At 43.1% G+C, this 15900-nt stretch overlaps 1 protein-coding gene across 8 annotated transcripts in view; it reads right to left on the bottom strand.

The window, feature by feature from the left end:
- The window catches only part of LOC139548563 (A-kinase anchor protein SPHKAP-like), a 179076-nt gene that overhangs the window by 57318 nt on the left and 105858 nt on the right, over positions 1–15900 (bottom strand). For 2 of the 8 annotated variants that reach the window (XM_071358294.1, XM_071358297.1), the window contains exon 1: positions 8022–8285. The exons of the other annotated variants lie outside the window; for them this stretch is intronic. In XM_071358294.1, the coding sequence (XP_071214395.1) occupies positions 8022–8056 (35 nt within the window). In that variant the 5' untranslated portion in view covers positions 8057–8285. Of the gene's footprint in view, positions 1–8021; positions 8286–15900 lie in introns of those variants that run through there. 8 annotated transcript variants of the gene reach the window in all.

Here is a 15900-nt window from a genome sequence, read left to right as displayed (position 1 = left end):
TTGTTCGGTTGAAGGGATTTTATGTAACCATAGCAAAATTAGCTAGGTGTTTATCTCAATCTCATATGCTGAAATCCACACGCGATATGCAAATGTAGTGCATGCAACCATTAGTGTGAATATCAATATTGTGTCCTGCGTTGTTCATTAAGCTTATTTTTATTAGAATGTATTGAAGTTGAACGTAGTTGTGTTTATATAGGCTATGTTAGGGTAGTGCTGACTAGGCTGCTGGCTGTACAAGTGAAATACAAAGATGAGAAGAAGTTCATTTTTTCACAAGAGCCATTGACTTTCAAAGACTTTTTGGAAGGAGGTGAGTGATTGCCACAATTGCAATTGTTTACAGAAACCCTAACAGCGATCCAAATGTTGTTTAATGTCTTCCAATTTGTCAATAAATGTATCCTGCCTACCAGGGACTTAAAAGTTTATGATGAATCTGGGACTAAAGTAGTTGAAGTGTTTCAGTATCTTCTTCAGAGACCAGACCTCAGTTTGCTAAAAATGTGTTTACCCAATGAAACAAGTTCTGATGGCGAGTTATTTCTCTACAGTACAGAGCTATGATCAATGCATTCGTTCATACAATCCCAGCTAGCACAAATGATATGGCCGACATCTGCCCGGAATCCGGCAGGCCAGATCTAATCCTGCTGGCCCAGGTCTGGCACCCGGATCCAGAGGGAGGTCTGGTGTTCGCAGGGATGGTACAGTAAAGGACGGGCCACCCCGTCCCCCAAAGCCTGCAGGGGGCACCGCTGAGACATTTAAATGCCAAACATACTTTTGGGAGGGGGAGTTTGCCAGGGGTCCAAGATTTTGAGGGATGGAGTCACACACCACGCATTCTGTGGCATCACAGTTCACATCAGAACTCATTAATTGCATGTCTTATCTCAACATCCCATATATAATTGTAGGTTAAGGATTTCATAGCAAATTATTTGCACCTGACATTTAAAGCATGCTAAATGGGGTTTAGAGTATGACTAACAACCAAAATGTAAAGAAACAGATATGCAATTTGGTTGTATTATCCCTGTAGCATTGTTGAGAACCGAGCTTTCATTTATTCATGTAACGGGCAGATTCTGTTAACTCTTCTGCAAGCTGCTCCGTGGATGTTGGTGGTTCATTAGACTCTGACGACTCTGTTACCCTGACACAAAGTCCTAACAGAAAAAGGAGAGCAGAGGAAGATAGTCCAGCCAAAGTAAGCCTTTCATTATTTTCTAGGATTGTCTTTTTATACCTAAAAACTTTATTGATCTTCCTGAGGTTCCATCTTTGTGATGTTGGGTTGGCTTACTCCCAGAGATTTACTTAGTGTATGTAGGATTTTTCCAGTCCTGCTCTAATCGACTTAAATAATCTTGATAGATCCTAATGTGCAGTTTAGTGATATAGCCAGGTGATGGAGCAGGGCTGAAACCAACGCTTGCACAGTAGCTCTCCAGGAGGATGGCTGGCTACCACTGAGCTCTTTCTCAATTTGTCAATCCTTGGCTCCTCATATCCTCTTCTCATCGTTCTCAAAACCAACTACAGAACAATGAATTAGGAGAGGAACATTAGGTCTTATCAAATGGGATTTCAGAAGGAGGTGAGGAATCAATAAAACATATTTTGATAAAGAATCCTGGTATACTAGGGTCTGTGTATGCTGTGCTTTTTGTTAGATGATTGAGGACATTTTCCAGAGCAAAGCTGGAGGGGAAAGGATCGTGAATGAATGAGTATGCTCGGACAAAAAGCTTGGCTGACCGCAGCAAGCGTGATATGATCAAGATATTGGTTGCAAATATGACAGAGGATCATGGGTAAACCATCAAGTTTTTTTACGCATTAAGTTCAATGTTTTGCATTCATGTATTATTGCCAATCTAATATTTTTTCTTTTTGGAGGGGTTCAGAACAAGTCCCCCGCGACGTGAAGGAGGCATATGCAAGAGGAATAGTTTCCTTGTTCCCGTACCTAGCCGACCACAAAACAAGACTGACTATGTGAGTTCAAAATAAATCTGGGTACCAATTCACTCCCTATCACTTCCCCTTAGCCCTAACCCTTTGATGTTCGCAGAGTTGAAGGGTGTGGATAGATGTAAGCAGTGTAGTCGTGGAGCTTTCACCTTATGGACCTGCACACATTGATAGGGTTATAGGGCCAAGGGGAAGTGATGTAAGACCATTTTTAAAAATGGTTTTGCTGTTTTGAAGGAACATTCTGCCGATAGTGAAACTGTCACTGCAACATCACTAAATGTTGAAATGATAAACACAGCATCACGTTTCAAGTTGTAAAGCTCTCTAACATAGCACTGATGCTGTTTACATGCTCCTCCTCGGTCACTTGTAACTGAAGATTACATTTATTAGGCTTTGTGTATGTGAAGGTGACTGAGGAGCATTAAACATTACACAGTCCCTGCAACTGTTAAACTTTTCTTCCAGATTCTAACATGCACCAGTGACAAATTAGCTTCAGTATTTTATTTGTGTGTGTATGGTTTGTGCTCGCTCGGGTGCAGGCATGCCAGGGTGTAAGCATGTGAATGTGTGTTTTCAAGGGAGTGAGTGAGACTTGTTTTTTATGGGGTTTTCTCACAATTCAGTGTAATGGGGTTTGGTTGGACTGTCTATACCAGTGTTTTGTGTTTGGTTGGAGGTGGACCAGCTGCTGACAGAGACCCCTTCATGGACAAAGACTGGCTGAGGGAAGAAGGGCAGTGTCGAAAGGCCATCGTGCTGATGATACACACGTCTGATGAAGCAACCGTAAAAGAAAATATGAAGCTGACCTCAACCTACTGTCAAAAAATCGTCCATGACTCACAGAACTCCTCTGACATACTCCGTGTTCCACAGTTTCTGGACATACCAGGTATGGTTTGAATGAAATGGACTCTGTCAACTTCATAGCATGCATGTGTGAGAACGTTTGAATGACATGTTGATGCATTGTCTTTTCCAAAGCAATTGGCCAGCAGCATACCACCCTGCATACCACTGCTGGCTTGCTTCTGAAGCTAAGCAGGGTTGGTCCTGGTCAGTCCCTGGATGGGAGACCAGGTGCTGCTGGAAGTGGTGTTGGAGGGCCAGTAGGAGGCACTCTTTCCTCTGGTCTAAACAAAGATCCCAATTCCCCAGGGCAGTGATTGGGGACACTGCTCTGTATAGGGTGCCGTCTTTTGGATGGGACGTTAATAAACGGGTGTCCTGACTCTCTGAGGTCATTAAAGATCCCATGGCACTTATCGTAAGAGTAGGGGTGTTAACCCCGGTGTCCTGGCTAAATTCCCAATCTGGCCCTCAACCATCACGGTCACCTAATAATCCCCAGTTTACAATTGGCTCATTCATCCCCCTCCTCTCCCCTGTAACTATTCCCCAGGTCGTTGCTGCAAATGAGAACGTGTTCTCAGTCAACTTACCTGGTAAAATAACGGTAAAATAAAATAAAATAAAAATGTCTAAGGGTGGTCATTGACAGAGCTAATACCCTTAAAAGGCGACAGGACCATGTCTTAGAAATCTGGTAGCTGAGATTTTATTGTCTTTGTGTGTCTTGTCTGTAGATTGAGCAAGATTTTGGACTGATGTTTGGTGACGCAAATTCCTGAATTTATTTATGTAACTAGGCAAGTCAATTAAGCACAAATTCTTATTTTCAAACCCTAACTCAGACAACGCTGGGCCAATTGTGCGCTTCCCTATGGGACTCCCAATCACAGCTGGTTGTGATTCAGCCTGGAATTGAACCAGAGTCTGTAGTGACTGTAGAGTCTGTAAAGACCCAAGTGACCTACTGTCTTCAAACAGAAGGCCCTCCTGCAGAGCCATCGACTCACCAACAACCGAGCTTCAGGACCTGATACACAACGCTGAGTCCACAGCGGAGATGGAAAATGGTACAAACATACTACTTTACACTGTAATATGAAGTACAGTGCCTTCAGAAAGTATTCAGACCCCTTGACCATTTCCACATTTTGTTACGTTACAGCCTTTTTCTAAAATGGATAAAATAGCTTTTTTCCCTCATCAATCTACATACAATACAACATAATGACAAAGCAAAACCAGGTTTTTAGACATTTTGCTGCAAATGTATTCAAAATAAAAACCTGAAATATCACATTTACATAAGTATTCAGACCCTTTACTCAGTACTTTGTTGAAGTACCTTTGCCATTGACTATAGCCTCGAGTCTTCTTGGGTATGACACTACAAGCATTCTTCTCTACAGATCCTCTCAAGCTCTGTCAGGTTGGATGGGGTGTGTTGGTGCACAGCTATTTTCAAGTGTCTCCAGAGATGTAAATCCGGTCTCTGGTTGGGCCACTCAAGGACATTCAGAGACTTGTCCCGAAGCCACTCCTGCGTTGTCTTGGCTGTGTGCTTAGGGTCGTTGTCCTGTTGGAAAGTGAACCTTCGCCCCCAGTCTGAGGTCCTGAGCGCTCTGAAGCAGGTTTTCATCAAGGATCTCTCTGTACTTTGCTCCGTTCATCTTTGCCTCAATCCTGATTAGTCTCCCAGTCCCTGCCGCTGAAAAACATCCCCACAGCATAATGCTGCCACCACCGTGCTTCATCGTAGGGATTGTGCCAGGTTTCCTCCAGACGTGACGCTTGGCATTCAGGGGCTCCTGAGTGGCGCAGCGGTCTAAGGCACTGCATCTCAGTGCTTGAGGCATCACTACAGACACCCTGGTTCGAATCGGAAGTTCCATAGGGAAGCGCGCAATTGGCCCAGCATCGTCCGGGTTTGGCTGGTGTACGCCAGCCAAAGAATTAGTTCTTAACTGACTTGCCTAGTTAAAAATAAAGCTTAATTCAGAACAGAGAGTTCAATCTTGGTTTGAGATTCTTTATGTGCTTTTTGGCAAACTCCAAGCGGGCTGTCATGTGCCTTTTACAGATGACTGGCTACTGTCTCACCACTCTACCATAAACCCCTACATTTCCACAAACTTCAAAGTGTTTCCTTTCAAATGGTAACAAGAATATGTATATCCTTGCTTCAGGGCCTGAGCTACAGGCAGTTAGATTTGGCTATGTAATTTTAGGCAAAAATTGAAGGGGCCGATCCCTAACAATGAATGACGTTAGTCTGGAGCACTGTAAAAGTAATTAACAATTAGGGTAAGTGTTGATTCAGGGGAACACATATGACCAGTGGGGACCCGTCATTCAGGTTAGGGACCTGTTTTGAGCCAAATTTTTTTGCAAAAATAAAATACAAATTTCTTTTTTTGGGGGGGGGGGGGGGGGGGGGCTTGCCTGTTTTGCATGTTATTTTAGCATTAATACCTGTCACATATCAGTTTGCAAACAATTAAAATATATATATGTATCAATGAATTAATAAAGCTGCATACAAACATGGTCTCTTTTTTGTTTTCTTGAGTAAGGCAGCTCCAAAATGCAGGTGTTTCAGCCTAGCTCAGTGCTTTCTGTGGTGGTGGGGCAAGCCAGCAGAAAATACGGAGCGTTGCGCCATGATTGGCTCAGTGTTCTGTCACTCATGGGGACACTACGTCATCACCAAGTCTAAGGTTAGATCTCTAGAATTCTAGCCCCTTGGGTGCTGCCATAGAGTTACATTAGAAGTGGCCATCCAAAAAGAAGTGGCTCAAGGACATTGTCCACAGATAAAATGATGTCAAATCACGTTATATCTACAGTAGCTTTGATTGGACTGATCACGTCAACATCATACTTTCTATCTTAGCTAGCAGTCATCATCATGAATCAAGACGACAATCTACTGGCAAATCATTTTTAATCCTTGTCATATGAAGAGAAATAATGAAGAGAAATTATAGATAAAACATATCGGTGCTCATCGACCATTGGACATAAACATTACACAACAAGTTGGAAATAGGAAATTCAACAATGAGTGGTTTGGAAGGAATCGGTGGCTAACTGCAAGCATTGCAAAGCAATCATTAGCCTGCTATTCAGTGGAGTGGCTGTGGGGGTCCCAAGTCTAAGATTTAAGGGTCTCTTTTCCAAGCTTAAAATGATAAACATTTAACATTGGCCATGCTGTCAATGAAGAATGACTTGTGCTGCACACTAAACAACTGTTAACTCGGAACTGCAGAATCTGACTTTAGTGAGTTCAAGACAACTGGGAATTCTGGAAAAACAAGCTCCGACTGGGAAAATATGTTCAGAATGTAAATCAGAATGTAAATCGGGAACTCGGGTCTCTTTCTAGAGCTACGACCCGAAGATCACTGACGTCATCATGATTCAACCTTTTTTCCCCCCGAGTTCCCAGTTGTCTTGAAAGCACCATAAATCCAGAGAATGCCAGACTTTGATGACAAAGTTTGATGACAAAATTTGCCCACGAAGGAACGCCGCGCCACCTTCCTGTTCAAGTGAGCACAGCACAACAAGGTGAGTCCAAACATGTATTGTATGCTGCTGCATAAATTATGTGATATGTATACCGAAGCTAAGAATGTAATACTACGTGTATGTTGTGTAGTAAGCTGTTTGTAGCCCATGTGCCTCACCCTAATAATTTGGTCTATTTTCATCTCTTAATTTCGCCAACTGTTCTGACTTGGTGGTGCACATGTGGCCTATAACCTGTTTTTGAGAAATGTAATCATCGATTATTGTAAGAGCTTTCATTGTCTGCTTATATGCCCCCTTTATTTATCCTACGGTTCTGACTTGGTGTACAGGGAGAACACTGTAAGAACGGCCCATGTTCTGAATTCTGTCACTGTACATTTCAAAAGTGCTGAACAAATAGTTATATTGACTAGCTCACTCATTACTGTCTTAATCAAAATTACGGATTGCCTCTTATCCGCTTGTCGTCTCCTTATGCCATAGTTTGTACATCTCAATTGTCAGTAGAAACCACATTTGCTTAAGCAAGTCAGCCATATCAGCTATGTTTTTTAAAGGTAGTAAATGAGGCTGAATGAACTGTTTCGCTGCCAGACAAGGCTCCGCTGATAGCCAGGTGTAGCAGTGGTATAGCGCAATTAATGTATTGTTTAGTGTTGTGTAGTGGCTTTGCTGGCATGCATCCCACATAATTTTTTTGCCCCACCAAGATTTACATGCTAAAATCGCCAGTGCATATGAAAGGCACTAATTTACAACATTGCCTAAGTCGTTAGCTTGGCTTTTATAATGTAAGCCTATAGGCATTGTGGTTTAAGCTGACAGACAGACCGACAGACAGAGAACAAGAAGAAGCAGAGTGACACCAGAGAAGGGGGGGGGGGGGGGGGGGGGTTTGGCTGCATGCTCAGTGATGTGGGCTGGTGTGGATAAAATGCCAAGGCTTAATTCTTGTCCCAGTCTGCCCCTGGCAAACCGATCAAATTAATGCATGAAGTATTAGGCTAATGCATTGATTGACATTTGTTTGTCTTTAGGCTACTCTGTACTGCCCATTGAAGTGAACCAAGATGGTTAGGCTATGTCTCCAAATGCGTGGCACCGCGCACGCAAAGTGGGCATTTTTGGTTAGCTACACGACACAGTGTTACCACAATTTTTTCACAATTCAAATATTCATAACACATATTTAGTAGTCTAGGCTATTAAAATCCATTGATACTTAAAATACGTAGACAGATGAAATGCATAATCTAAAATTAAATTCCATGTATTGGCTAGATTATTATCGATCTTATGTTTTCCTGTTTCAGTTGTATATTTTTCCTAATGTCATCTGAGTCGACAGCTCAAGAGCTGGAGCACAGCACTTGTTTAAGCTACTGCTCTGTGCAGGCTGTGCTGATACAGGCTACTGTACAAAAAAATACAATTCAAAACATTGTTGCCGTATTTAGGCTACATTATTTCAGTTCTGTAATTTACACATAAACAACCAATTGCATTGCAACGAAAAAAAAAAGGTTAGATAGGCTAACATTTATTTACAGTCAATACGGGACCATTCAATTGAAGGATAATCTGCAATTGGTTTAAACTCTCGCAACAGTCGCGGTATTAATTAACACGCTCCGTACACATACCTCGGCGTCTTCAGAAGGCACTTAGCACCGGCCATCCCGTCCAAGATAAGCTACCGGAGCCTGGGGTTTTATGTCCTCGGTAGGAGAGGAGCGGAGGAATGCGGCGCGTCGCTGTCGCGAGGACACAGTCCTGTCCAGATGCACATCCCCCGAACGAGGAGAGGAGAAATTCCAGCGCTACCGTGACGCTACCGTGACTTCATAGGGCGAGTGTGTATACTACGGTCGTTAACAGCGCGCAGCCAGCAGCAAAATGAAAGTCCGCTTGAAGAGGAGCGGGAGCATAGCCTCTCCCAGCATATATATATATATATATATAAAACACACAAGCAAAGACACGCAGGCACACACAAACATACACACACAATAGATTCCCCTTAACAAAAGGAAAAGAGCTACAGATAAGAGATAAATAACCCTTCTCTACATTTTCATCATGGGCACAAAATAAAGCCTCTGTATTTTATTAGGCTATTGGTAGTATGCTGAATTATGTTTTGCTCATTACTTACCATAAACGAACAATATTAGATTGGTTTACAGTTCTAATCTTATTTTACATGCAACATTGTCAAGACAAGGTCACACTCTCAAAAGAGGTGTTTAACCTCAAGGGTATTTTCCTCTTTGAAAAAAGGTTGAACAAAGGATGGTTTAAGTAATCCACTGGTGTCAGTATAGTTGTCAGCTCCTGAACCACAGCAGGCAGCACAAGGTCAGACAGAAAATGTATCTGTTTTGTTGACCAGGATATGCCCTATATCACAACAGGGCTTGATCTAGACCTGACGCCAAGGCAACAGGACACATCTACTTTAATAGCTCTGATGGAAACTGCTCTGTGACAGAGCTCAGAGAAGCCTGGAATATCAGAGTAGCCTATCCATGTCAGTCAATATCTCACTGCTTGATCTCACTCAATGTAGATAGCAGATGAAGCTAAGGCTGCCTTCCATAGCTTAGATGTTGCTGACGCCTGAAAGATCTTACAACGCCTGGATAGGTATTTTAAGTATCAGCTGTCATAGCAATTTGTCGGTCGATGACACGGTCGATGACGTGGCAAGCCACCGTCGGTTGTTGCGCCGCCTCGGCCTTAACTGAGGAACGCGGCCTAAGGCTTTTGTGGTCACGTAGCAACTTGATTTTTCATACATGTATGAATCCTAATGACAAGCCAACCTTCCCTCCTGTCTTTCCCTACTGTTCTTATATCATTCACTTTATAAAGACAATAATAGCCCTGTGGAGCTATGGTGTCTATTTGTCACAATGACTGCAATTTGACCCGTTTTGATGTATAAAAAAAGCCTCCGCCCTATTTTTACCCCCATCACACACACACACACACACACACACACACACACACACACACACACACACACACACACACACACACACACACACACACACACACACACACACACACACACACACACACACACACACACACACACACACACACACACATTACCGTGCTGAAATGATCAGTGGGGGAATTCTGAGAAAACAACATCTTAAGGATTCTTCATGAATACCAATTGGTGCATCAGTCACTCCAAAAGCGCAGGCGGAGCAGCCAGAGTGATATGGAATGTTGCTCTCTTCACCCGATGGCCACTGCAATACGCCCCCCCTCTCCTCCTTGTACTAGGATATTTAACCGACCTTTCAGGGTAATAGGACCATTAGTCTGCAGAGGGAGGTGTGTATGTGTGTGCCTGTGTGTGTATATGTTTGCGTGTGAGAGTGTTGGAGGGTTGAATGTCATGTAGAGAGCAGGGCCCAGGGTCCTGACAGGCTGTAGCTTGTTTTGTTGTATATGTGTTAGAGTAGTGGGTGTACTGTAAATGTGTCACATTCTCCACATAAAAATAGACTTGTAAGTTGTGACATATGAATTACATTGCCAAATATTGTATTGTAAATGGATGTTCTACGTAGGCTGCTACAGTTACCTCATCACAGTGTCACCACAGTCATAAATCTCAGCCACAGTCAAACCAAGGTAAATCTAGTAAGACTAATTGTGAGTCCCCAAATTCATCACCATCACAGCCGTATGTTCAACTGTACTATAGCCTGAGGGGCAATCTCCCTAGTCCCCAGGCTGCACAGAGGACAAGCAGTGTGAAGTGACCTTGCTGTTCCCCTCTGGGTAAGTCATACTGGAAGTCTCTCTCCCTCTCTCCTTCCCTCACACTCTCTCTCCTCTCTCTCCTCTTCCTCCTCTCTCCCTCCCTCCTTCCCTCACACTCTCTCTCCTCTCCTCTCTCTCTCTCTCCCTCCCTCCTTCCCTCACACTCTCTAGCCTCTCTCTCCCCTCTCCTCTCTCTCCTCTCTCTCTCTCCCTCTCTCTCTCTCACACACACACACACACATAGGCTCCCTAGTCACCTCGTCTCGCCTTCCACTCAAGCACACACCTCAACCCACACACACTCCCATCCCATCTACTCTGCAGGAATAGTCATTTTCCTTCAACCTTTATTACCAAAGACAAGTGGTCCAAACTGCAGTAGACAGAGACGTTATTGTATTCTACAAGTTAATGTAGCCCTCAGTCTCCGTTCTCTTTCACCTGCACCAGTGTGACCGAACACACACACACACAGTCAGGCACGCACACAAGCACGCACGCACGCAAGCACACAAACACACACACACATACACACACACGCACACTGTGAAACACAGCTACACCGCTTCCACCATGCCAAATAATTATTTGTGATTTAGGGCTATAAATGCCTCATCAGTCCCTATGACTGCTACTTCTCTATCACAATCCCTACTGCTCTCTTCAGTCATGTTTCCCTCCAAACAAAATATCTCAAAAACACCTTTCTCTCAGTCAGACAGGTGTTAGTATTCATGACACAGGCCTTACCTGTTCGTAAGTATAGCTGTTTGTATTCAAATACAGCTACTTCCTATTGTTCACAGGCTTTGTTTCCCCTCTGCCATTAGCCGTGGGTGTCTGTCAGTCAGACCAGACGTGTTGTCCTCTTCACAGACAGACAGAGTGGCAAAGTGGTCAGATCGTTAGACTGCATTGGCTAACGGTGAGCGCTGTCCCTCGCATTCGAATCAGTCAGCGAGTGCTGTGAGTGACAGCTGTGAGTGTGTGTGTATGTTTATCTGTGTGTTAGACTGTGAGTGACAGTGGTCACTCACAGGCTGACAATCAGTCAGACAGACAGTCAGGGTGTGTGTGAACATTGAGCTGTTCACATAGGCCTTTTAGAATTCCACAGGCCACAAGTTTGCCCACTGGCCACTCAAACATACCCAACACAACTGACACTACACTCTTAGAAAAAGCATTCCAAAAGGGTTCTTTGGCTTTCCCCGTATAAGAACCCTTTTTGGTTCCAGGTAGAACCCTTTTTGGTTCCAGGTAGAACACTTTTGGGTTCCAGGTAGAACCCTCTGTAGAAAGGGTTCTACATGGAACTATAAATTACATATGGGGACAGCCGAAGAACCCTTTTAACTTCTCTAGGATAGGGGGCAGCATTTTCACTTTTGGATAAATAGCGTGCCCAATTTCAACTTCCTTCTACTCATCCCCAGAATATAAGATATGCATATTATTAGTAGATTTGGATAGAACTCTGAAGTTTCTAAAACGGTTTGAATCATGTCTGTGAGTATCACAGAACTTATGTAGCAGGCAAAACACCGAGGACTAACCATTCAGATTTTTTTTTCTTCTGAGGTCACCGTCTGTTCAATGAGTTTTCATTGGGATACTAGATTTCTAATCAACCTGTTTGCAGTTCCTACCGCGTCCACTGGATGTCACCAGTCTTTGGAAATAGGTTGAGGTTATTCCTTTGTGCAATGAAGAAGAACGGCCATCTGGAATCAGTGTAACGTTATGTGTACTGTTTGAGAGTTGCGCAAGACTAGAAAAGTAGCGTTAGTTTGTTGACCTCCTGTATTGAAAACAGATAGACCCGTCTTCAATTTGATCGATTATTAACGTTTACAAATACCTTAAGTTTTATTACAAAAGTAGTTTGAAATGTTTTGGCAAAGTTTAGAGGTAATTTTTGAGATATTTTGTAGTGACGTTGCGCAAATTGGAAGCTGTTTTTTTCTGGATCAAACGCGCCAAATAAATGGACATTTTGGACATATATGGATGGAATTAATCGAACAAAATGACCATTTGTGATGTTTATGGGACATATTGGAGTGCCAACAAAATTAATTCGTCAAAGGTAAGGCATGATTTATATTTTATTTCTGCGTTTTGTGTTGCGCCTGCAGGGTTGAAATATGCTACACTCTCTTTGTTTACTGTTGTGCTATCATCAGATAATAGCATCTTATGCTTTCGCCGAAAAGCCTTTTTGAAATCTGACACGTTGGCTGGATTCACGACGAGTGTAGCTTTAATTTGGTATCTTATATGTGTGATTTAATGAAAGTTTGATTTTATATACTTCTTTTGAATTTGGCGCTCTACATTTTCCCTGGCTATTGGCCAAGTGGGACGCAAGCATCCCACATATCCCAGAGAGGTTCTAGATAGCACTTTCTTTTCTAAGAGTGAACTGATGGTCTGCCTCAGAGTAGACAGGACCCCATGTCTTTTTACCTTGTCTTTACTCTCTCTTCTCTCTCTTTCTCTCCACATTTTCCCCTCTGTCTATCGCTATCCTTCTCCCTTTCCCTCCCTCCCTCCCTCCCTCCCTCCCTCCCTCCCTCCCTCCCTCCCTCCCTCCCTCCCTCCCTCCCTCCCTCCCTCCCTCCCTCCCTCCCTCCCTCCCTCCCTCTGTTTCTCTCAGTGTCTCCTAATCCCAAAGCCATTTAAAGGGAACAATTCCATCAGGTCTTTTCTTTTAAAAAATATCGAAGGAACGGCAAAGATTAAAGCAACCACTCAAATCATCTCATCACCATCATCAACACAGAACCACATCAGGGTGAGCCAGTAGGAGCAAAGCATTTCAGTGAGGAAATCAGAACAAATCAGGCAGAGAGTGCTCTCACTGTCAAAGCCCTGTCACAGATGAGCTATTTTAAAACCTGGCTGGGTACATAACAGGAACGCACAATTGGAGTAGCGGTTGGAAAAATATGTGTACATTCAAAAAGGAGAGAGAGAGGTAGAGCGAGAGAAAGAGGGAGGGAAGAGGCAGCGAGGGAAGAGGTAGGCAGACATGTATATACGTATCCAGAGAGAGAAGAGGTAGGCAGACATGTATATACGTATCTAGAGAGAGAAGAGGTAGGCAGACATGTATATACGTATCTAGAGAGAGAAGAGGTAGGCAGACATGTATATACGTATCTAGAGAGAGAAGAGGTAGGCAGACATGTATATACGTATCTAGAGAGAGAAGAGGTAGGCAGACATGTATATACGTATCTAGAGAGAGAAGAGGTAGGCAGACATGTATATACGTATCTAGAGAGAGAAGAGGTAGGCAGACATGTATATACGTATCTAGAGAGAGAAGAGGTAGGCAGACATGTATATACGTATCTAGAGAGAGAAGAGGTAGGCAGACATGTATATACGTACTGTATCTAGAGAGAGAAAGATGCTAAAGGCAGGGTGAGAGAGAGAATAATGAAAGGAGAGACAGACTACAGTGGTTTCAAAATGAGTCAGTGGTTGTGACACAGACATAAATATTTATGGGACATTAGGAGTACTGGGGGTTTGACCCTTCACCCCTGGGACCAGAGGACACACACAACACATGCTACTGTAAAGGCTAAGGCCACAGCTAAGAAAAATATCTTACTGGGTGGTGAGTGGTTGCTCATGGCAATGGCATCTACAGTAATGCTATACATTTAAAAGATCAAATGCAGAGATTTTTATCTCAATATCAAATCATTTCTGGGTAACAAGTAACTTAGTGTGATTGATTTAAATTAAATTGGTCAAAAATAAACAAAAATAGCTTCTTAGCAAAGAGCAATTTCTCAAGCAAGAATTTAGCTAGGACTGTTTGGGTTTGGTCTGAGTGAAAACTAGCTGTTGTTGGCAGAGAGGTGTGGAACTCTCTTTCTTATTGGTCTACTAACTAATTTACTGCCTGTCTGGCCAAAACTCCATCCCAACAAAACAAGCTGAAATTTCAGATGGTCTTTTCAAACAGCTCTTACACTAAAATGGCATCATTATACTTTTCACAACTTCACTGTATTATTCCAACCTCATAGTGTGAAAATATATATAAAACCCAGGTAAATCATGTTTTTGACTGTACTGGGTCTTTATATGATATTTAGCTTTCCTCAGTTAGAAGAGATGGAATATCATAATATGTAGATGGTTACACATGGTTTGATTTGGTTATTGTTTTGTAGGCAGAAGATGGTGGTTTGTGGAAAAAGAGAGTAATTGAAGGATGGGAAAACAGCAATAAATAGACAATTGTAAAAGTGTGTGTGTGTCTGTCTGCGTATGTGTGTGTGCGCATGAGTGCTTGTGGGCCTATTTGTGTGTATGTGTGTGGCCGTGCTTGTTAAAAAAGGATTTGGGACTGCTTGGACTAACAGGAGTGTATTAAGTTGACTATTATTTCCATCACATCTCTCCAGTTGATGTGATCTGGCTTTTATCCCCTCATCAAAGGACAAGAAGAATACTTTGTTAATAAGAGTTTCACAGTGGTGTGTGTGTGTGTGTGTGTGTGTGTGTGTGTGTGTGTGTGTGTGTGTGTGTGTGTGTGTGTGTGTGTGTGTGTGTGTGTGTGTGTGTGTGTGTGTGTGTGTGTGTGTGTGTGTGTGTGTGTGTGTGTGTGTGTGTGTGTGTGTGTGTGTGCACCCTGGATGGAAGATTACACTGACAGACAAGACCGTTATGGATATTACTGACATTCCAATGACTGCCACCTTTCTCTGAGAAATATGCAAATAAGGGAGAGAAAAACTATTCTACGCAGAGTTCAATGACGCATGAAATCGGAGCTTCACCGAAAGATGGACTTTAGCATTTTATGGCCATTCTATCGATTTCACACCTATCATGCACGCCCAAATGTATGCACGGTGGCAGGGAACAGTGCATTTCAGCATTACATAAACGGCACATGGGAGCTCGTTGATTCTGGCCGCAATTATGGCTAATGACATCATTAATCAGTCTAATCACGCTCCCCTCTCTCTGCAGTTATACCTGCACATTCACATGATTGGTCCTCTGCATCTAGTCACCTGTTTACGTAGAATAATGAGCAGAGGATGTGATTAGCAGAGATGATAATTATTATTATTAGAATCATATGGAGAGGTTAATGAGGGTCTGGGTGAGAGGTCTCTGCTGACACTGTTGTCACTATTGTACATAAAGGTTTACACAGTGGATTTGGGATGAGTGGGAGGATCAACTTGATTTCACAAGCTCAGGTCAATATTTGACATTCATCCAATGGCCTGTCTGGAGAGGCAGTGGGACAGGAGGTTGGAAGGTGGGGAGTGTTGGCGGTGGGTATACAGTAGGTGCCAGGGGGTGATACTGTAAATGGTGGAGTTACATTAGGAACTGTGGAGTGTTGGTGGGTAAATAGTAGTAAAGTGAATGAGAGGTACAGTATGTACAATACAGTGACTGTCAGAGGGGTGGGGGGTTGGGGTTTTGGTAGCCGGTATAGAGGATGGTAAAGGTTTCATTACGGTAATGGCTGGTGACAGCCTGTGCTTCCGGCTGGTGGCTGTTCATGCTGAGGCCAAGCTCAGTCAGAGCCCAGAGTCAAGCCAAGTCAGGACTAGTACAACAGAACACTAGGCTACGACGCTCATTTGAGACTGCGTTTTTTTTAGATTCATTTTCCTGAAGAGTGGAGGAGTTAGCAGAGGAGAAGACACACAACTCTCTCTCCCTCGCTCTCTCTATCCCTATATCTGTGTC

Source organism: Salvelinus alpinus, chromosome 21 (genome assembly GCF_045679555.1).
Source record: "Salvelinus alpinus chromosome 21, SLU_Salpinus.1, whole genome shotgun sequence".
NCBI classification, from domain to species: domain Eukaryota; kingdom Metazoa; phylum Chordata; class Actinopteri; order Salmoniformes; family Salmonidae; genus Salvelinus; species Salvelinus alpinus.
This window is presented reverse-complemented; position numbering and strand designations above follow the sequence as displayed.